Below are 22,314 nucleotides of genomic sequence, written 5' to 3'. Positions count from 1 at the left end.
CACTTGTGCCTTGTCAGTTCAGTTTAACCCAAAATCAACAAGAGCCTCTTATAATTAGATGCCAATCTCAAGTAACTTGACACCAATTTAAAGTATTAAAACCTACCCTGAGCACGTCTCAATATCCTCAAGACAACCTTCCCCACAATCGGTCTCGGCAATTTATATTTACCCCTCAGCCCTCTCGATAATGCAGAAAAAATAATCTTTCATTTATGTTCACGGTCGAGTGAACAGCACACGGTCGTGACTACGCTAATGCATCCATTTTAAGCTTTACGTCTCCTCAGCCAGTACTTGTCACAAAGCGTACATGTCGCTCTGCTCCGTGTCCCATACAAGCCTAATTTGATTTCAGAAGGATTTTCCCCTTGAAGGGACTTCATTCTCATGGCTTGGAGATTTTCCCTTCCTCTCTCTTCAAAATTATTATGATTTTAAAGCGGTGGTTGAGAAGTAAATGCTGCGAAATTTAGCGGATAGTACGAGTAAGGGTTCAAGCGCGACTCAACTTCTCAGGTCATTCAACCAGTCTTAAAACTAATGAACTGATCACTATTAAAGCTAACTTTACACACAGCTTTCCAAGTCCTTTCTTAGGAAGTAATGGAGAATTAAACAGGGGTGGATTTCACAAAGGTAGTCTTAACTTAGGACTAGTCCTAGGCAAAGCTAGGAGATAGGACCAGTCCTAAGTTAGGATGAGTTACTGGTCCTAACTTTGGACCAGTCCTATCTCTTAGCATTGCGTGAAATCCACCCCAGGTAACTTAAGGGAAGCTAATCGAATGCAACCATTGTGTGGCAGGGGAGGGATGTCTTGTATTTGGGCCCCTCCCAACACATCCATCCTTCAAGGTTCACTGATCTTAAACTTGATGTCATTATACCTTTGTTTGTATCACACTTTAACATGAAGAGTATCATGCAGAGGCCAATGCACCCTCAGGCATCAGGCAGCTGTTTCTATGGCAACCTGACTAATCCATTTTCATCGTTGTCTAGGTTCGCTCATCAGTAGATGATTGAGCCAAGGAGAGACATGTTCTTTTTTTATTTTGTTTTACTTGAACACTGCAGTCTTCTTTAATATAGCGCAACATTACAGTAAAGTCCCAAAACTCTTTTGGAAGCGCATATGATATGACCTACAAGATGGCGACTTTCATAGCAGCAAAAGGGGTTATTCAATTACGATCTATTACAGAAAATACAGAAAGAACTACAAAATGCAAAGTTATTTCACACAAAAGATTGGTCTTCCAATTCGACATCAAAGGGAAATAGCCTAATCATAATTTTGTGATATCGGTGGAGTGGTTAACAAAATAAGATATATAACCACTTGCTGATTATACTGAAATTTGCACCCAACGGTTTGTTGCCCTTTCAGAATCTCTTTAATATTTGTAACCGAATTAGGAAATAGCTTTAACTGTGCTTTGCAATAGGATGACTGTTCTCTCAATTGTAGTCTGGGAGCAGCCCGTGTGTCTGCTGCCCTCTATAGTCTCAAAAGTATCTTCATTGATCTAAAGGGACTTCCCCCCTTTCTAACAAGTTTTTGAACCCAGTATTTTTATAAGTTTCTTGTCCCCTTGCGCATCCATGCAACACAGAGAGAATAATGTGTTTCTAAAGGAAAACCTAATGGATTTATAACGCTGTGCCTCATAGCTCAGTGTGTCAGGGGTCTTGGGTTCAAATCCCAATGAGGACCATTTGATTTTTCTCTCACCCCATGTTTGATTTCCCTTAATTGAATTACACTTTGGCTAATTATTTGCATTTTTCTCTCTCAGATGGTTTGGGAGCAAGGTGTTGTCGTCATCGTCAACCTTACACCCATGACGGATTCCGACACTGTCCATAACTTGTACTGGCCAACAGAGGGCGGTACTCGCTACCACTTCTACGAGGTCCACCTTGTCTCGGAGCACGTCTGGTGCGATGACTACCTGGTTAGGAGCTTCTATCTCAAGAACACAGAGGTACGTCAAGAAACATGTCAACAACCAAAACCTTTAAAATCAACCTTTCTTCGGGCAACTTTGATCATGGAGTCCATTTGTCAACCACTAGTTAAGTCTCCATGGTTACCCAGACTGTGGTTACCTATGCATGAAAAATACATGCTGGGTACCAGGCAAAATTGCCCAACGGTCAACGATTGGGTTTTTGGTGATACACACTTCCCCAGTTTGCAGAACACAACACTCTTGACTATAAGCGCCTATTGTAGATTCCCTGTTAAGGAAGTAGGCGGAGCACGTACCACTGTCCGAACTGATTAAGATTGAACCTTTATTGATGTTACAGGGTGGGGAGGGGGTAGGATAGGGGTTGACCCCGACCCCAGCAGATTGCCCGGTTGCAGAACTCAACACTCTTGACAATAAGGGCCTGTTGTGTATTCCCCGAACAGGACATTGAGTTACGCATCATTGTGAAACGGAAGGATTGGATCCAGATCTTATAAGATTATGAAGACACTTAAAGGATTTGATTGTGCTTGAACTCTCAGTGATGTTAGTCTTTAGTATCGGGGGTTAGTAACCGCACAGGATGCCCTATTAGGTTACATACCTCTTGTTCTTTAAAGGGCAGTGGGGTTTTACAAACAAAACATTTGATTCACTGCAAGTGCTTTTCAAATATGTTATGTCGGAGCTGTCAATTTTTACTGGTTCTGTAGAAGTTCCCTCTAAACAACTAATCTGTTCATGTTTTAAGTAGAATTTGAAAATTTGCATGGTGGATGTATTATTAGGTGAGGTTTGCGGTAGCACCATGTGAAAACCTCTTTTGAGTATTGTTAGTGTTGGAGCTATCAACCAACGGTTCTTTTCGGAACCAACACTACTCAAAAGAGAATTTCACATAGTGTCACCGCTAACCTCTCCTAATTTTCCACGTTCAAGTTTGGAATTCTCCCAGATTGTGGAAATTTTCTTACCCTATTATGTTGAATGTACTTCTTAATATCTCTATGATTGTTGTACAAAATCTCCCTGATATCAAGATGCATATGTCGGCAACTCTATAATGTGTTTATTATTTTTTTTGCGATTTGTAATTAATACATTCTTCTTTTTGGGGGTTGATTTTTCAGACTCAGGAGACGAGGACGGTAACCCAATTCCACTTCCTGACCTGGCCTGAGAATGGCATCCCACCATCTCCCAAAGCTCTCCTGGAGTTCAGAAGGTAATCATCAATTAATCCTATTTTCATTTATTTCATTTCAATTCCTATTTCCATACTTGCCAAATGTTCAGATTTAATTGGAATTGTCCAGATTTTGGAGTTTACATGCCACAAAAAATGCCTGCAACAATTAGATATTTTCTCATGGGATAAGACTTCTTGCGTCTGTGGACTTGTAAAACTTATGTTGCTATTTCTGAGGTTTGAATGTTGGCAGGTATGTAAGTCTGGTTGTGAGACCAAGGCCTCTCAAGAAAGCGAACTTAATTGCTGTACTAGCAAAGAAACCCAAACAGAAAGAAGACAAAGAAGTTTTAATTTTTACATGTGGGAGGAAAAATCCCAGAGAATGATTCCATACCAGGAAAAACCCTTGCAGTCAGGTAGGAACTGAAAACCCAATCAACATATAGTGCCCCCAGCTGGATTCCAACCGGAGTCCTAAGTTGAAGTCGAGGAAAGATAACCAACCCACTCGCCAAACTGGTTTAGTAATTGCTAATCAAAGGCAACAATTTTAATAGCAGAGGTCCTAGATGTGGAAGGCCAACTCGACCGCCTCGTTGGTTTAGTATTTACTAATCAATAGTTTCAATATTTGTTTGGTCAAAGCAAGTCAAACTTTGACCTCAGTTTTTGCGATGTAATGCATGAAAGGTTAAGGAACCCATAACGCCGATGACAAACTCAACCAGGGTGCTTGCTCCTTCCTGGAGATAAAAGAAAGATATCTTAGGTTTTAGTCTGCCGTGTCAATGGACCTGTTAAATACTACCGTGTCATTATAGGCTGCGGTCAGTGGCCAGGTTCCCTCAGCCACTAGTGGTCACTTTGTGAGGTGTGTAGCCGTACCACAGACCTGAGTAAGACAGGATAAGGGTCTGGTGGTTTTAATTAAGTCAAGGTGCTAGTCCCATCGGGAATAACTTCATCCCTCCTCCGAGACCTAGCATTTACCTAGGGCGGGGAGTCTAATCCCGTTTTAAACCATCCTTCACAAAAATATCCGCTCTTGGAAAGAAGGTCTCTGGAGGACAACCAGCTAAAATCTAGACACTATCTGTGCATGATTCGACTGGTACTCTTATCGGTTTATATTATGGGGAAAGTTTTAAAAAGTTATTATTTCCGAGAGGTAGAGGAATGAATTTATTTGTTGAAGACCAGTCCTTCACTTTATGTGCTGACTTTGAATTGACATCGTCAATCAATCTTAGATCGGTAGCGGATCTTTTCCGTTGACCAGACGTCCTTCGGAATGCTCATTAAAAGGTTTCGGCTGGTCAGTATCAAGATCAAAACGTTCCGGTAACCAGGCATGACAGTGCGTGTTTGCGGCCAACCCAAAACTTCCCAGACCAGGGTTCAATTTACGTTCCTGTTTATTGTGGAAATCTTTTTTTTAACCAGTTTTTGGTTCTTTGTCCAACTTGAGCTTAGAGGCTACCTCTGAAAAATTTGAAACAGATTTGAATTTGATTGTTTTTCAGTGGATGAATATTATCAAAGTTTTTGTAGCTGAAATGAGCATTCGTCTTTTGTTTCATAGTCACATTGAATTCACAACTGCCAACTCCCCCTGATTCTGCAGAAAGTTCCCTGAAAATAAAGCAATCTTTCCATGTTCTGATACACAAATTTGAAGACCTCCCCGCTAAGGGAAACTTGTTCCATATTGAATGTAATTCTAAATATCTCCCTGAGTTGTTGAACAAAATCTTTTTAATTGCAAGGTGCAAATGATGGCAGCTCTGTGAGTTTCGTCTAGTTTCTCAGTTTAAGTTTTGTTTAATCTTGTGACTGCGGGGGTGGGGGGGGGGGGGAGGGAGGTGGATTAAATTAGTCTAGTCTTTGAACTCATGTTCAACCAAACCATTTAAAACTGGCTGTTGTAATTCCAGGGGATAACTGTTACCAGCTGTTGTTATTCCAACGGAATATCTTAATAACAGACCCGGACAGGGTGAATAATTTGATAGAATCTAAGTATAGCTTTAGATTTGGGAAGTCATTACTAAGGAGGGCATGAAAATGACCCTGGAGGCTTTAATGGCCCTGAGTTGACCCCTAGAGAGAAGGCCACCGTCTGGCCTACGGCAATATAAGATTATTCAAGCTCTCTGGTGCCTAATCTATGGCGCAATCCACCAAATTCTTTGCCCCACCCCTAATGCCATGGCATTGACCGAAGTTGATCTTCATCTGTTATCACTTATATCATTACTCATATTTCTTCTATCAGATTTCATTTCAAGCAATGAACGTCAAAGTGGTGTCCCCCCTCTCCCCCTCCGGAGGAACTTATCACTATTAATTTGTCAGATTTGTCCATCTTGTAACCTTGGATTATGACCATCAAAGATGTAAATTTGTAGTCAAAATACAACTTTTCCATTAAGAAAAAGTCAATGTCGATCAGATCAAATTATGACTGTCACACCAGCTGGTATTTCAGTGTCTTCGTGTCAGTGAAAAAAACGTTTTATTTCCTAAAATAGCACTTATATTACTAGTTTCAAATTGTCAAAACGTTGTATCTTGCTTGCTTGCTTAAAATAGCTCGGATGTAGATACAAAACATTTACGCCCCGTTATTTTTGCAGATATTTTCTGCTTACAGATCAGCTCTTTGCACAGTTTCTATTTCATAACTGCTGTTTACCACAAGCAAAGCAAGAGGCGTGCTCGCTTACACAAACTGTAAATATCCATTTACGAATAATTTTTAATTTGCTCATCACCAATTTTTGTTACAATAAGTACAACAATTTGCTTACTGGTAAATAGCTTTATGTAATTAATTTCACAATGACTAGAATAAATATTGTCGTCTAGTTACTGAATCACATTTTCTTGATCTTGTGCAATTCATAATCATAGACGTTAAACCATGGTTTGTATGAGAGTGATTGGTTGTTGCCAGCTTGGTGTTTATATCCCCTTGTGGGAGTTTGCCGAGTTCCCTTGATGGGAAGATTATCTAAACAAACAAACAAGAAAAATTGTTGGCGAAAGCAAAAATTTGTTAACTTTAGAGAATACGTTTCCTCTTTTATTAACCTAAGGTCTGGGCTCAATTTCATAGAGCTACTCAAGGAAAGAAATTGTTAAACAAATTTCTGCTCAGCAAACTAGGATATCAGTTACATTTTGTGCATGTAAAATGCTAGTTTGGCTGGTAACCTTATTCTGATAAGCATAATTGTGTTGTGCTGAGCAACTTTAAATTCTTAATTCAGCAGCTCTATGCAACTGGGTCACCCAGGTTGTACTTTGTTCTTATTGATGAGCAAGTAGGGTCCATTGATTTTGCATATTTGCCCTAATTACTGCCATAATGGTTTTTGAATACTAATGAAGGTCATTCAGGAACGGGTTTAATTTCTGAATAATTGATCTGGTAACAGCAGACCTTAAAGGTACACTCTCTTGCCTGAACTTAAAGGGGCTTCCTCAAGCTTGTTCTTAAAGTGGTATCATCATGTTGTCTAGTTATCAGTCATGTACGTAGGGCCAGCAGCAAAATGTAGGCAACAACTTGCAGGTGATCTCAATCAATATTGAAAAGTCAGTTTCTCAATCATTTCTCTGAGAGTTTTAAATAATGTAAAAAAAAAAAATCTAGTTGTGTTAATTTCCTAAAACGTTATGTGTGTAATTTTAATCCTGAACAGTTACAATGCCGACTTTTTATTGAGCTAATTTAGATCTAAGATAACTTTATTACCCTTTCCTTCCTTATAACAGATTATGTTCGTTCATTTAAAATGTATAGAGAAAATATCTTGTTAATATAAGTTAATTATTTCATTAATGAGTTTAACACATTCTAGCTTGAGATTTGCCAAAACTCACTAACACCGGCGCAAAACAGTGAATCTCTTTTTTAACCACTGTCTCATCTAACGTCATCACGTCATCTTCATGTGCACTAACCAGCTCTTGTCTCAGTCATTTTTGTGCTTATGCAACTCTCCTGCCTTTTGCAGTTGCATAGTCACAAAAGTGATTGAGTCACCATGAGCACTTACTACTCACCAACTGAGCTTTCTTCTAACGAGTAACAACTAATCCTGACAGCTAACAATTTGGACTCATTGTTTGAGACAATAGATCATGAGTTTTTGATTGTGGCACTTTAGAGGGGCTACTTTTCACCAACTGAGTTTCTCACAAGTGACAAATAGTTTCGCTAATCATGTTTCAAGATTGAGTGTGTAGCAGTGAGGTTTTTAACTGAGTAAATTTGAGTGTTTACTTCTCACTAACTGAGTTTCTCACATGTAACAAATAATCTTCCAATCATGTTAAAAGATTAAGTGTGTAGAGTGTGTACCAGTGTGTCATTTTGAGTGCTTAATTCTCACTAACTGAGTTTTTTCCGAGTGCCAATCATATTTAAACACAAAATGAGTAGTAATGAGTTTAACTTTTTAGAGTACTTACTTCTCACTAACAGAGTTTCTCATGAGTACAAACTAATCCTGGCTTCTGATCATATATACTGTACAACTCACAGTGTGCAGCAATGTGTTTTTGAGTGATTCATTTGCTTACTTCTCACAAATTGAGCTTTCTCTTCACTTTTAGCAATCAAACAAATTTAGCAATTGTAATTTGTTGATAAACTCGTCATCTCAAGTTCTTCTATACTTTCTTTGACCATTCTCTAAACATGAATGAGAATTCCTAATCATCTGACAACCTACTAGATCTCACTGAGTGTGTGCTTAGCCCTCATCTTCAACACTCATAACTCACCATGTACAGCTTTTTACCACTCATGAGTAATACAAACCTAATTCCTTACAAACTACAATTCACTGAGTGTGTGCTGAACCCTCATCTTCAACACTCATAACTCACCATGTACAGCTTTTTACCACTCATGAGTAATACAAACCTAATTCCTTACAAACTACAACTCACTGAGTGTGTGCTGAACCCTCATCTTCAACACTAATAACTCACCATGTACAGCTTTTTACCACTCATGAGTGATACTAGCCTAATTTCTTACAAACTAACCCTCACAAAAACCTCGTTTTGTAAAACCCACCCATTCCAGCAAAGCTATCATACAACCACGGCAGTTCATAATTTTCAAATGACTGTTTAATTTTTCTGACATAATCAAGGAGGCTAATGATTATGATCACCTTAAATGTTTCGAAGACGCATTCCGAGATGTTCTAAAATTAATCACTGATTTCGTATCTGGTCTGCGGTTTGGCTTGAATTGGCCGTTGGTTAATCACCAGCCAATGACCGAAACAGTTATTGAATACGTCCGCCAAAACACACCCCTGTACCTATAGGTCTTAGCTTTGTAACATTCTTCAAAAGTTTAAAAATAGATAAAAATTCTTTAAAATGTATTTTATGCGATGACAGACAGTTTGGAAATGTAAAAAGTGTAAAACTCTTCTTAAAGGTAGAGTCATTCTTTAGAAATGACCCCCCCAAAAAAGATTGTGTAATTTCTATCCGAAAGCTTAGTCATTATAAAGATGATAATAGGAGTAAGCATCAATAAAAGTATGTTGAAAAAAATGTGAATCTCCAAAGATTGCCTGAAGGCAACTGGTGAAAATTGGGATTTCCGTGGGGTCTGTTTGTCAATTCTGTGGTCAGGGATTGTGGTTGGTATCCGATGGCAACCCGCTAAATGTGGATTGCCTCAGCAAGCGTGGTGAAAATACCTTGACAGTTACTTTGCTGTTTCCTCAACAAGCAGACACTTTATTCAGCTGAAATTTCACAGGTGACTTTTAACATATCTCTATTGATAATATAGCCTATATATAAAAACATAAAACAATCTATGATCCTACCTTTAAATGAAACTTGATTTAATGCTTCAATAATTTGCAATATGGTTTTCCGCATTTGACTAGGAAACGTCTGGCCATCGGAGATGACTTTGCGTTAATAGTCTCAGTTGATATCAGACATGTCTGGTGGTCATGGGTTGTCGACAATGAAGATATTAATGAAGGTTCAAACAGGGTTAAGTTTTTTAGTGACTATCCGGCGGCGGGACTAGTGTAATTCTAAATATCTGTCTGCTTGTTGTATAAAATTTCCCTTATTGCAAGATGCAAATGTCGGCAGCTCTGCTAGTATAAATCATAAGTGATGAAGGTCGTCTTTTCAACCTCTGTCTAAGAAACCAATGAGACTGTGTTTTGAATCCTCTTGCATATCTTAGAGAGGACAAACGTGGCTTCTTATTGGATCTTAAGACGTCATCAGTGACTACCTCAGGGAGTAACATCGATTGCAGGAATAGCTTGTCATCTTCAGTGTAGGGAGTAACAGTGACTGGTGTAATGTAAGAGTGTAATTATTATGGATTAAATTCAAATAAAAAATTGGAAGTAGTTTTACAAATGTGTTTACTTATTTTAATCTTTCTATATATAACTGCTAGAAGTCTATGTAATGATAATGACTTACTTTTTCTCAAGATATCTGTAAAACCTTTTTTTTTCTGTAAATAAATGTTTGCACTTTGGCGGAAAAATATTTGTAAGCAAACGATCAAGAGAGTTTAACAGTTGGTATAATCACAATTTATATATGCATTTTTTGTCTCTTATTTACTCTCAAGAATTGCTTTCAAGTTAATGTAGTGCGCCTTGTTGCTTTGCTTGTGGTAGGAAGTGGTTATGAAATAATAACTGTGCTAAGAGCTGGGCCCAATTTCGTAGAGCTGCTTAAGCACAAAATATTGCTTAACAAATTTATTTGCTAAGCAAAACATGAGTGGCCACCAGCCACAACAGTATTAACTAATTTGAATGTTGGCTGGTAACCTGCTTTTGCTACACAAGATTTTCCTGTGCTTAGCAATTTTTTGTGCTTACAGGCTTTACGGAAATGGCCCTGATCTGTAAGTCTCTGGTTATGAAAATAAAAATTGTGCTAAGAGCTGATCTGTAAGCAGAACAAAAGTCTGTTAACTTACTGTATTAATTGTGAAAACAATTGCAGATAACATTGCGGTTATCCATATAAATTTGCTCTAATGACATAAACAAAAATGGCAAATTGAGGTGATAGTAGGGGAGCCAGGTTGGGGGTAGAGAAGGACACATTAATTGTGCTCTTATTATTTGATAATTTTGTCTTTCCTTCCTGTGATGTCTGAAGGGAAACATGTTGACAGCACATTGGACCATTTCATGTTCAGTTTCACAGGATAGCAGTTGTCATGTGCTGCTCAAACGTCGGAGCGCTGACATTTTTTTTTATCGAGTCATTATCAGGGGTTAAACTTAGAACCAAGATCTTAAATGGGATTGGAAAGTTTGATAACTGGTGCGTGAACGCTGTCGATTTGAAGACTTGAGGTTTGAGGACTTGAGGCTTTAAGGAAGGAAATATCATGGAAAGAATAAGCTTGACATGGAATGTTTCAGCTTGAAATGTGTCTAGATACTGAACTGGGAAGTCATTATTCACTTTTGCAGAGCGTTTAAAAATGCTTGACACCTTGCGATGACCCAAAGGTCATGAGGTCATGTCAGCTATATTGTGTCTTGTCAAGGCATTGCCATAGTAACAGATGATTGACAGCTTCTCAATTGTCAAAAGGATTTGTACAGGTGCATTGTGGAGACAGAGCTGATAAGAACGAGCTGTCAGCAATCGAGCAGCTTCCTGAACCCATCACGTGTCAGATTTTTCTTTTGTAGTGTGGTGACCAATTGTTTAACGTAAAGCTAGCAGATTAAAAAGGCGATTACCGGCTTTTAACACGATGACGTGTTATCCAGGACAACTGGGGGAAGCTTACTGTTTCTATGGGAACATTTGGTTGTACTTAAACTTTGTACGTGGTTGTTGTCGTTAAAGCACCAAATGTTTGTCTGCTTTGCCCTCATATTATCTACCCTCAACCCATCAGTGTCCCCACCAAGTCCAAGCCTGAAAGTCAATGATTGTCTTACCCTAGATTAAAGTCTGTGTGGACTTACCAAGAAACAGTTGGTGAAAACAACAAACGTTCCGATGAAATGTTTACCTTTGTGGTCTCAGCGGCGGTGTAGCTATTTTTCTAATCCCATTCTTAAATCCCTTCATCTTCAAAAGTCGCACCTTAGCTTCAGGAGGCGGCAATGATTTCTAAGACTTCTCCAGGGACTGTCTTAGGATTTTCTGGAACCTGCAGGAGCCTTTTCAATTTGTAACTCTTGAGGTTGTTAGTTGTTTTGTCTTGGACCATACACCAATTGTTAAACCCTGTCCGTCAGTCGCTAAGTCGTCTGACTTTCTCTGAGCTTAGGGCAGAGTCTAAGTGGCAGAGAGCTTCAACTTAAGTGATTTGGACCGAGTGAGGAAACCAACAAATGAAAGTGTCTGGCAACGGGCCAATTACATTCAGGGTGTCTTTTTGTTGAACTTGTTTGTGAAAGAGAGTGCAGGTTAAGGTTAACAAATATAGTTTTTTTTCTTCTCACGATTGTCAGTCGCTGATGCTGTTGCAGGGTTGAGAAATTTCAGACTTTTGAAAGTCCGGCTGGAAAACAAAATCCAGTGTAAATAAGACATGCTCTACTTCTTTAATGCTGAAGATACTGTTCCCAAAAGCTCCTTGGAATCTATAACTCCAGGGGTCGATTTCACAAAGAGTTAGGACTAGTCCTAATAACTTAGGACTAGTCCTAAGAGATATCAAAAACGTACAGCAAGTCCTAAGTTAGGACTAGTAACTCATCCTAACTCAAGATAAGACTAGTCCTAACTCTTTGTGAAATCCACCCCAGGGTTACCAAAAGGTGGAATTTTCACTTTTTCAATGTACCCCCCCTCAGATCTGAATCACAGTTATTTTTACTCCCATCCCTGGTTGTTGCCAATCATCGTTATCAATACCCAAAACCTAATTATTGTGAAATTCTTTCAACCTTTTATCTCATTACATGAACACTTCTTGTGATAATTTTAAAGTTTTGTTTTCTTCTTCTTCTTGTTCTTTATAGGAAGGTGAACAAGTCGTACCGTGGCAAATCCTGTCCCATTGTAGTCCACTGCAGGTAGGTTACCAGTGTAGCAAGGCTACTAGCTAAAACATATGTAACTTAAAGACACTGGACACTATTGGTAATTGTCAAAGACCAGTCTTCTCACTTACTGGAGTCTCGACATATGCATAAAACAACAAACCTGTGAAAATTTGAGCTCAAACGGTCAACGAAGTTACACGATAATAATGAAAGAAAAAGCACCCTTGTCACCCGAAGTTGTGTGCTTTCAGATGCTTGATTTCGAGACCTCAAATTCTAAATCTGAGGTCTCCAAATCAAATTCGTGGAAAATTACTTCCTTTCTCGAAAATTATGTCACTTCAGAGGGAGCCTTTTCTCACAATGTTTTATACTATCAACCTCTCCCCATTACTAGAAAGGTTTTATGCTAATAAATATTTTGAGTAATTACCAATAGTGTCCACTGCCTGTAAATGAATTTATTAATACATTCATACCAGGTGCAGTTTTTATCAATCGCTTATTCTGGGCCTGTTTTGGTTTCATCCTAATCCTACTCATTTCGAGTGACGGGTTTTAAACGAACTTCAAGAGGACCAACAAAGTTAAGGTTCTAAACTGACCTCATTTAAATTGACCTGGACCAAATGTCAGGATTCTGCTCGTTATAAATCACTGCCAACCATTAATTGGTTGGAAACCAGTCACAAACAAAACACTTTAACCAGTGACTTAGCCGGCAGTTTTGTGTTCTGCTAAGCAAGATTGAAGCTACCAGGCAATATCGGTGTTCTAGAATTGCAAGGTTGTGGGTTCGAATCCCTCCAGAATAATATGCCTGTGATTTCTTCACAGAACTTGGAAAAGTACTGAGTATACAGTCCTTATAATCATCGGCGTAAGGGTAAAACCAAAATTAAAATTAAATCTTGCTTAGCAAGTTTGTATGCTAGGGAAGTTTATCAATTTGCAGATTTGTTGGCATTCACATGGGTGTTTTATTGCATGAGCTAAATGTTCTGTACAATGATGAGTTGAACAAGGTCAGTTGATCAAATTTCCTTGTTTTTCACTCAACTGTGGTTGCAAGGAAATTTATTACAAGGAAAAATATTGGAATCATTACTGAATCTAAGGTTGGTTTAAGGATCGCTTCTTATTCACTAATTCTTGTCTTCCTTTGGCATTCACCCATCACCACCTCAGCTGGTTTCAGACACCCTTAGTTATCTATATATTCCTTAAAGGAAGGTGAACACCAAATTTACACCTGTTTTTAAAGTTAATTGATTGGGTCATGTTTGACTACAGCTCCTTTAATGCTATTGGATAGGTTTGGGCGAAACGTGGAAATCAAATGGTCCTAAAAAAGAAGTGAAACTAAAACACGATTTCAGAATATTAGAGAATGTGGCTTGAGACAAACCTTGGACTGGCTCTGAAAATAAGGACGGAAGTGAAAACAAAATTATGCACCTGCTCTGAAGATGCTGTGATGGGTTTAGATCTTGCGTTTAATACGTCCGCTCCAAGCTGTCTAATTTGGTTAAGTTTACGGCAGTGCTGATAATGATGTAGAACATAATTTGCACCTGTTACAAGATGCTGCTATAATAAGTGAATGTCTTGCGTCGGAGAAATTGAAACTCACAAAATTTCAGAATTTCTGTCTCAAGCCGGGTTCATAATTCCTTCGATTGAGAATGCAAAGCAAATTTTGACCTCTCAGCCGTGATTTCCCTGCGAATGTTTCGCAAGAGTGGAGCACATTTCAACTATTGTGATTTACTTGTTGTTACGTCAAAACTCGCATTTGCATTCGCAGGAAGTATGAACCAGGCTTTAGATGGAGAGAAACAAAAAATTTTTTATGAAAGTTGATGCAAAATTGTCAGTTGAGCAGTCTTTTGAATTCCCCAAAATCTACTCCGCGATATAACAGTATACAAGACAAGTTCCCAAAAGAACATAATCTACCCAGCAAATAGATACACATGGTGTTCCCGCAAACCAAATAATACATTGATACTTCACATGCAGTGCCTCAAATCCCACGTACTCAATCTCATTATTGTCATATCTTTTCATAACAGCCAATTGAAAAAACAAAGCAGCATATTGCTAATCAAATTTTGCAAGTCTAAAGGTAGCCTAAAGCCTTAGTAAACATAATACTTTATATTTCTACAAAAATAGGATGTCGTTGCCCCTCGAGAAAAGCTACAAATCATCTGCAGGATTTTCTCAAGATCATCGGCTTGAAAATAAACGTCCTCATTTGTAAAACGTCACCTGTTGTTAATATCAGTTAGCTCGCACTAATGAGTTCCAGTAAAGGGGTTTGAGAAAGCAGGATCAGACCTGCTGGGTTTTCAACTGTATAATTACATGAGTCATTTCCGAGCTGCAGAAAGTTGTGATTCAGTCAGCCCCGTCATTAAAAATTTAGACCAATTAGCAGCGACGACGACAATGATTTAGTTTTTTGTCGTTGCTCCCGAAATGGAGAGAGCAGTTTCGGTTTTAAGGAAGTTTTGTTATGTGTAGGGGTTGAATGTTGGGGAGAAAACTCTGGTGAGATTTGCTAATTTTTGTTATAAGGGTTTTTAAGGTGTCCCCTCCCCCTCACACACCTTCCATAAAAATGCCATCGTTTTGGGCTTCTGAAGGTTTTAACTCAGAAGAGTTTTACACATGGTGCTACTGCAAACCTCAATCTGAGTTAACTTCCACCATAAAAAGTATCAAGTTATACTTAGACACAGTGTGCTTGTGTAAAGAGCGGTGTTGTCAGTTCTGTTTTGGAAGTTTCCAGAGAAACAATGTTCTGGATAGAATCGGGCAGTTTATTTCAGAGAAGAGCTCCAATGTCTGAGTTTTTTTTATCGGTCCTTGAATTTTATCTGAGAGGGCATAGCCTTTTTCATTTTGCAAAAGGCCCTTCAATTGGACAATCTTAAAGAACATAGAACATTTTAGAAGGGGCACCAAGGCCAAGACCTGGGCAACAGGGCCATTGACTCTGTGGCCTTCATTTAATTCCTGCTTTATAGTGAATACATCTCGAAAAAACAATGGACCTTCTCTCCGACTAATCTTTCCATATCATTCAAAGGATTATAGCATTTGATATCACGCTGTGAATGAACCCAAATAGCCTTTTGTTAGCAGTTGTACATTTCCACCAATCAATCAACTTACTTACAGACAATACTGATAATACTACTAAGGGTTAAGCCCCACTTACACAATCAAGATACACATGTCAGAATGTACATCCATGATTAATCACACAAGACAATTGTTTTATCAGGACTCTAGTTGTAACATATGACAACATCCTTTAAGACACATCTCCATCTTGGGAAACTTTTGTTCTAATTTTGCCAAAAGGGAAGTCAGTTCTCTCTGATAAACTCATTTTGGGATTGGATAAACTTATTCTGGGATCGTTGATTTATAATGTAGGGTTTGCTGTGTGGATGACACAGCATTCTGCTAAAACTTTCTCTAGCTAGGCTTGAGGGTTTGGCTGCAGGGGGAGGGGGAGGAGTATTCACTCTTTGTGTTGGAATTTTCTAGGCCAAGAGTGTGGAATGTTCTCCTTGAGGGGCAGTTGTTTAAGATCTTGGTTCTGTGGATGTGGCTTCATGTATAGAGGGGGGGGGGGGGGGGGCGGGGGCGGTAAGGAGTATTCACTCTTTGGGTTGGAACTTCCTAGGCCAAGAGAGTGGAATATTCTCCTCGAGGGGGACTTGTTTCAGATCTTGGTATTCTTGTATAGAACATGACGCAGCAAACTGTGATAGTAAAAAGTTGACGCTGCTTTTAGGAAATTATGTAGTTGGCCTGATTCTAAGTTTGGGGAAATGGTGGATGTATGTTTCAAACCACAAAAAACTAACAGCAACAGCCACATAAATAGTCCACATTCAACTGGGCTAAAAAAGACCATAGACTTTTTAATAGATGTTAGTTTTGTATCAGGATAAAGAATATAACTTGTTGTTACCATTACACAGATGTGTATTAAGCACTGTGTGAATAAATAGCCTCAAGCAAATCACTGAGATGGGATTTAAGCCCACTACTCTCCAGAGTTCTGTGAAAAAATAGCCACAGGCAAGTCACTTGGGTGGGATGTAAGCCCACTACCTTCGCATTTCTAGAGCAGATGTCTTACCACTAGACCACTGAACTAGCCCGATGGCTAACTAACCCGTTCCAATCCGAGGCAGTTTGAATCCTTAGCAGCTGGTACCGCAACGATTTCAAAAAATTTATCAATCTGAATTTAAACAAGGAGAACTCCATCTCTGACCCCGATATTAATTTCTGTTTTGTCTTCTTTGTTTCTCCTGCAGTGATGGAGTAGGTCGCACTGGGACCTACATCTTGGTTGATATGGTCTTGACTAGGATGACGAAGGGGGCCAAGGAGATTGACATTGCGGCCACTCTAGAGCACATACGAGACCAGCGACCAGGAGCCGTCAAAATGAAGGTACAGTAACATCAAAGCAATAAGGTCGTATCTTGAAGAATGTATCTTGCAAATGTATAGACCATGTGACCTTTGTTTACATAAGTGTGATCTTGTACATTCTTTGAGTATTCTGGCAGGCAAGATACTACACTGGTCCTATGGGAAAGTTGACATTTTGTGTCATAATTTCCACATAAAACCAAGAGTTGTGAAAGTAAAAGTTGGACAAGTTTTGAGATGTGCCCCCTTTCATCATATCAATAGTTGATAAGTATTAGACAGTGCAATCTCCATCAAATATAAGATTTTATGTTTTCTTCCATTGAGCTGGGTACAAATCATGCCTACAGGAAGTCCAGGCTTGGTGGCTCTTTTTGTAAACATGTGATGTCACAGTTCACATCGTCTATAAATAGCTCTCTGAAAGTGCAAAGAATTCTCTGAACTCTGTACAGGAAGCGGAGTTGGAGGAATACCCTCTTGATTAATTTACTGTCCGTTTGAAATTGACAATCACGGCCCTTTGATGTTCTCAGGTGTTGGCTTGAAGTGATTCTAACTTTACCCCCCCCCCCCCCCCCCCCCCACCATCTTAAAAGTCTTATCCGTCCCACGCCAAATGGAAATGACATTTTGTAAAGGAAATTAAAGTTAGAGATAAGATGGCTTTAAAAGGAACGGATATTTGATTGCCTCATGGGAATTTCCCAACGACTGGAAGGTTTAGTCATTTATTTATTTTCCAGTTGAGTTTGATTTTTATGGACTATGATCTGTAGGTTTTTTTTGGTCCAATATGAGTTTTTTTTGTCCAATATGAGTTTTTTTTGTCCAATATGTTTATTTTACTGCGTAGGATTTATTGTCAAATGAAAGCTCTTTTAAATGAATATATTAATTTGTATTTATTAGTTCTTGATTTGTTGGTCGTCGACATTTAGTTTGGTTGAATAATTTTCTTTAGGAGGGGAATTGAACAATGTTATAAACATACTTGTAGTCTCTTCATTCAGTTGTATTGGAAATGTATTTTGTAGGTCGAATTTATGAGTCAAACACTGCAGCTTTGATAGTTACAATAAATCTTTAAAAATGCTCTCCAAGTCATTGGAACAAACTGCCTGTAATGTCACAAATAAATAATTTTGATTTTCGTAACAATTAACTTATTTAGATTTGATAGGGAGACCACTAATATTAGGCACGTTAATTTTAAGGTCATTGGTTCAGGTCATGTGGCAGTCAATGTTACTTTGTTCACCCAAAATTAGTTTTTGATCCTTTCATAAGAATAACTTTGATATTGTCCCAAATAACTGTGAAGTTGTGGACAAACTTCTACCTTAGATTTAATTTGTTTTTTTACCCTAACACCGATGTAAGCACTGTTTTCTCGGCTTAACGGTAAACAAAATTTGTTTCTTTATTCTGATGCAAAAATAACATCTGTTACATAAACTGTCTCCTGAAGACGATCAGAGCATACTGATCGAACGTTCAGTCGTTAACTACTGAGTCTTTTCAGACTACTCAAAATTAGCATTGTAAGCATCTCTTTTTGTCTTTGTCCCCAACAGGAGCAGTTTGAGTTTGCCCTGACGGCCCTAGCGGAGGAAGTCAACGCAATCTTGAAAGCTCTACCACAGTGAGCCTCGCTCTGAAATCCCGTCTCCCAAGAAAAGTTACAACCACCGTTAAAGATAAGATCATCTTGAGGGATAAAATCATCGTTTGTAAATGGAAGAAAAGAAAGAAATGTTATAAGGAAGACATCTCAAGACAAATCATGCCACTGTCAAATATTCTTCCAAAGGGAATATAACCAGAAGTCAACAATAAGTCAACCAAAAATTGTCTAGATTGTAAAACTGCCCTTTTATGAAAGCCATTGTGTATATTCCGTTGTTTAATTTGAACTTTTCAGGTTATAATGACTAGTTAATTTGGCAATTAGAAGGGGTCAGTATTCAATATTTAAAGTTCACAATTGTTCTTTTTGTAAAACTTTCTCAAAGAAAGAAGACCATTATTTGGGGGATTTTCTTTTGTCAATTTCAACTGACTCAAAGTGCAATATGTTAAGGTGACAGTTAAAAACCAAACAATGTGCTGAAAAGTTGGTATCATGACAATGTTCATGAATGTACAAAAAGTCACATCAATGCTAACTCATATATCTCATTTTATTTTAACATCTGCACACAAAGTGAGCGGACCGCGTTTACATTTTAAGGTTTATTTTAGTTTTCTTAAAGAGATACGCATTGTTTTTCTTAGATTATTAATTAAGAAGTGAAATATCACATGAACCTAAACTCCCAGAGATTTTCCAACTGGGAAATATCTTAAGACATTCCAAGACCTCCAGTTTATGGTAATTCATGTCATGTCAAGATTGTTTTGCTCGACCCTATCTAAGAATAATCACTATACGAGATTCTTCAAACTCAAACGACACAATGGTATAGAATACATATAGGGAAGGGGTGAGGTTGGAGGGGAGGGGCAAGGGTAGAGGAGGGGGAGGAGCAAGGGTAGAGAAGGGGTATTTTAAGTCACATTCCTCCAAGACCTGATTTTCAAAAACCGCTTAGCAGAAAATGGTGCTTAGCAAATATGTCTGCTAATTTATATATTAGTAGGGAACCATCACAATCAGTATACATTACATGGTATTTTGGCTGGTAACCTGTTTCTGCCAAGCAAGATTGTTTCTATGCTAAGCAGGGGTTAACCTATCTCTGCTAAGCAAGTTGTTTCTATGCTAAGCAAATTTCTTTTCTGATGTGAAACTAGGTGATGATGGATGAGGGCAAACTGGCCCTTCCTGCCATCCCTCCCCATCCTGTCTTCGAACCCACAGTTTCACCGTATATTACAGGTTATTACACATGCTCTAATTAGTCTTATGATATTACCAGTACCTCCAGCACACCATCAGCTATAGTGGACGGAAGCAGAGAATAAAGTCCAATTCAGGTCATTTTGGCAGTACAATTAAGTTGGGAATTGAGAAAGATTTTGAGGTTAAATTTGAACTCCAACTTAAACACAACCTAATTTCGTATCAGATTTATTTTTGTTAAATTGCTTATCATTTAAAGAATATCATGTAATGAAATTTGAACACAATCTCTTTACTTCAATTTAAACTCACAATAAAGCTATGGAAACTGGAGCTAGTTGTTATTCATTAATGCTTCAAATGGGTTGTTTTACTGTAGCCATGTTAGCTTCCCTTCACACAAGTACATGAGACTCAAAGTGAGGCTTGGGGTGTACAGGACTGATTTCCTTTATTGACCCCTTGCACGCTCACCCCTTGCACGCTCACCATGTTGGTGGTCAACAGCTTTACGTGTAAATGCCGCGTCGCCTAAAATGTGCACTTCTCTGAATAACACACAATGACATTGACCACCAAAATGGCTCATCCAAGATTATTCTGATGATGACGTCGGGTGAATTGGGTCAATAGGATTAACTTCATAACCTTGGTCATAAGGAACCAAATCAAAATGGCGTCAAGATATACTTTGTCCAACCCACTTTATATATTCCACATTTCTTTGAGACTTGGGTCTAATTTCATAGAGCTGCTTAAGCCATCAATTGTACTTAATAGCTTTCTGCTAAGCTCAGGAAACCAGTCACAGACCATACACGTCGATTGGTATTTTGGCTAGTAACCTAGATCTCAAGAGCAATATTTGTGCTTAGTTACTTCTTGCGCTTAAGCAGCTCTATGAAGTAGGACCCTGTTAGGAGTAACTGCAGTTAACTAAAGCGATGTAACTTGTTAATGATTAATGAATGTACTGCCTCAGCAAAAACATTGCAATTAAAACTGTAATTAGACAAAATGTTGTAAAGTTACTAACGAAATGATGGTGGTTGGAAAAGGGACAGTTAAATCGCAGTAGTATCACATATATATATACTACGTGTAAAATATACATAGATTTATGACATGTATAAAATGAATCATGATTCTGTAGAGTTATGAATTAGTAGATGAATGTCCATAGTATGTGTGGCTATATTAAATATCGTGCAATTAAAGTTGTATGTAAAATTGTGAAATAATATGATGACGGAAATATCTTGTTTCAGTCCTCAAAATCTTGGAGGATCTGAGCAGAGAGTTTTTACTGCTCTTAAGTCTTGCATTTCCATGGTGACAACTTTGAATAAACCTCACTTAATCATGAATAACAACTAAATTTCTTCTGATTGTTACATAAAACCTCGAGTTCAAATTAAGCTCAAGAAAAAGTAAAATTTGCAAAAAGACTAATTTGTACGTTCATATGTTTCAGAAGTGCGATCAATGCCTGGTGTAAATTTAACCGTGAAAATTTAACCGTGCAAGTTATTTTTGTATGTCACAATTATTTAAAGGAAGATGTGGTCACAGTTGTTCAGAGCTGCTAAGCAGGATAATATATCAGCTTAGCAACGTTAAGCTGGGAGCCAGTTATGAGTACCACTCCTCCCCTGAAATTTGGTGGGTAACAAGTTTCTGTAAACAAGATCTATTTATGCTAAGCAAATTTCAAACAGGCCTATTGTTTTGCAAATATTGAAATCTTAGCTGTGCTACAAGGTTTTTGAAATGCAAGATGATTTACATGATCAAGTAACTAAACTATATATCTTGTATATTTTGGCAACTGCTCTTTTAAAATGACCATTCAAATCTCAGTACTCGGATGAAATGTCAGAATATTCCATTTATTTTAATATTCCAGACTTGAAGTTACAAGTTTAAATGAGAGATAAATCTTGATATATTAATTTTGATGTTTAATTGAAAAAGAAAACAACTCGGAAATATTAATAATATTATGTAATTATATATTGAAATAATATGCGCAGGTTTAATATAGGTTAATTAACAAAGCCGTCAGATTAAACAACTTGGAAAAAAAACATGTGACATAAAACTGCCATGGTTTTAGAAATAATTCTTAACACTAAAACAACTATCAATTTAAAAATATTCCGAATCGGTTGTAATAATTTATAAGTTATAGCCACAAACGTATTCCTATAGGCGATATGCTTAATTTTTACTTGTAAATAAATCGGCATAACAAACTCATATCCCTCTCTGAACCAAACCAGAACTTAATTATTTTACCAAAGTTAACAATGTTATACCTAAATTTATTTTAAACATTTGAAATCGATTTGTTATCAAAAATTATCCTATGTTTTTAAAGACAACAGATGGAATTGTCTTGTTGTTTTGTTTAGATTAATAATGTGAAATTGGTCAGAAGTTTTTGGTATAGTTTATTCATAAGTAACGGCCTTCGATTGGTCGATGCTTTCCATATTTTATTAACTCACATGCAACAGCCGTCATCATTGGTCAGTGATATTGAGATACTGCTCATGAAACGAACCGTTCCATTGGTCATACATTCCTGATCTTTTCTCACGAGTAACGGCTTTCGTGATTGGTCGATAATTTGCCTATTAAGAAGTTATTTAAGTCACATGGTATTATTTATTTGTGAATTTAAAAGACCACAAATTAATGCTTTTTTAGAGAGCTTTTCGTCTGGTTTTACCACATTATGCTTAGTTTAAGTTTGTTAGTAATTTTTGTCCAACTTCGTCA

The 22,314-nt window shown here is 37.8% G+C and overlaps 1 protein-coding gene across 1 annotated transcript in view; it reads left to right on the top strand.

The window, feature by feature from the left end:
• Window positions 1-18,831, top strand: part of LOC117300201 (receptor-type tyrosine-protein phosphatase N2-like) — a 56,492-nt gene extending 37,661 nt beyond the window's left edge. The window contains exons 7-11 of the mRNA XM_033783925.1: window positions 1,803-1,991; window positions 3,113-3,207; window positions 12,195-12,248; window positions 16,565-16,703; window positions 18,263-18,831. Of these exons, the coding sequence (XP_033639816.1) occupies window positions 1,803-1,991; window positions 3,113-3,207; window positions 12,195-12,248; window positions 16,565-16,703; window positions 18,263-18,334 (549 nt within the window). The 3' untranslated portion in view covers window positions 18,335-18,831. The remainder of the gene's footprint in view (window positions 1-1,802; window positions 1,992-3,112; window positions 3,208-12,194; window positions 12,249-16,564; window positions 16,704-18,262) is intronic.
• Window positions 18,832-22,314: the final 3,483 nt, after the last annotated feature.

Source organism: Asterias rubens, chromosome 15 (assembly GCF_902459465.1).
Source record: "Asterias rubens chromosome 15, eAstRub1.3, whole genome shotgun sequence".
Lineage (NCBI taxonomy): Eukaryota > Metazoa > Echinodermata > Asteroidea > Forcipulatida > Asteriidae > Asterias > Asterias rubens.
Note: the sequence above shows the minus strand (reverse complement) of the source record. Positions and strands in the feature narration are given on the sequence as shown.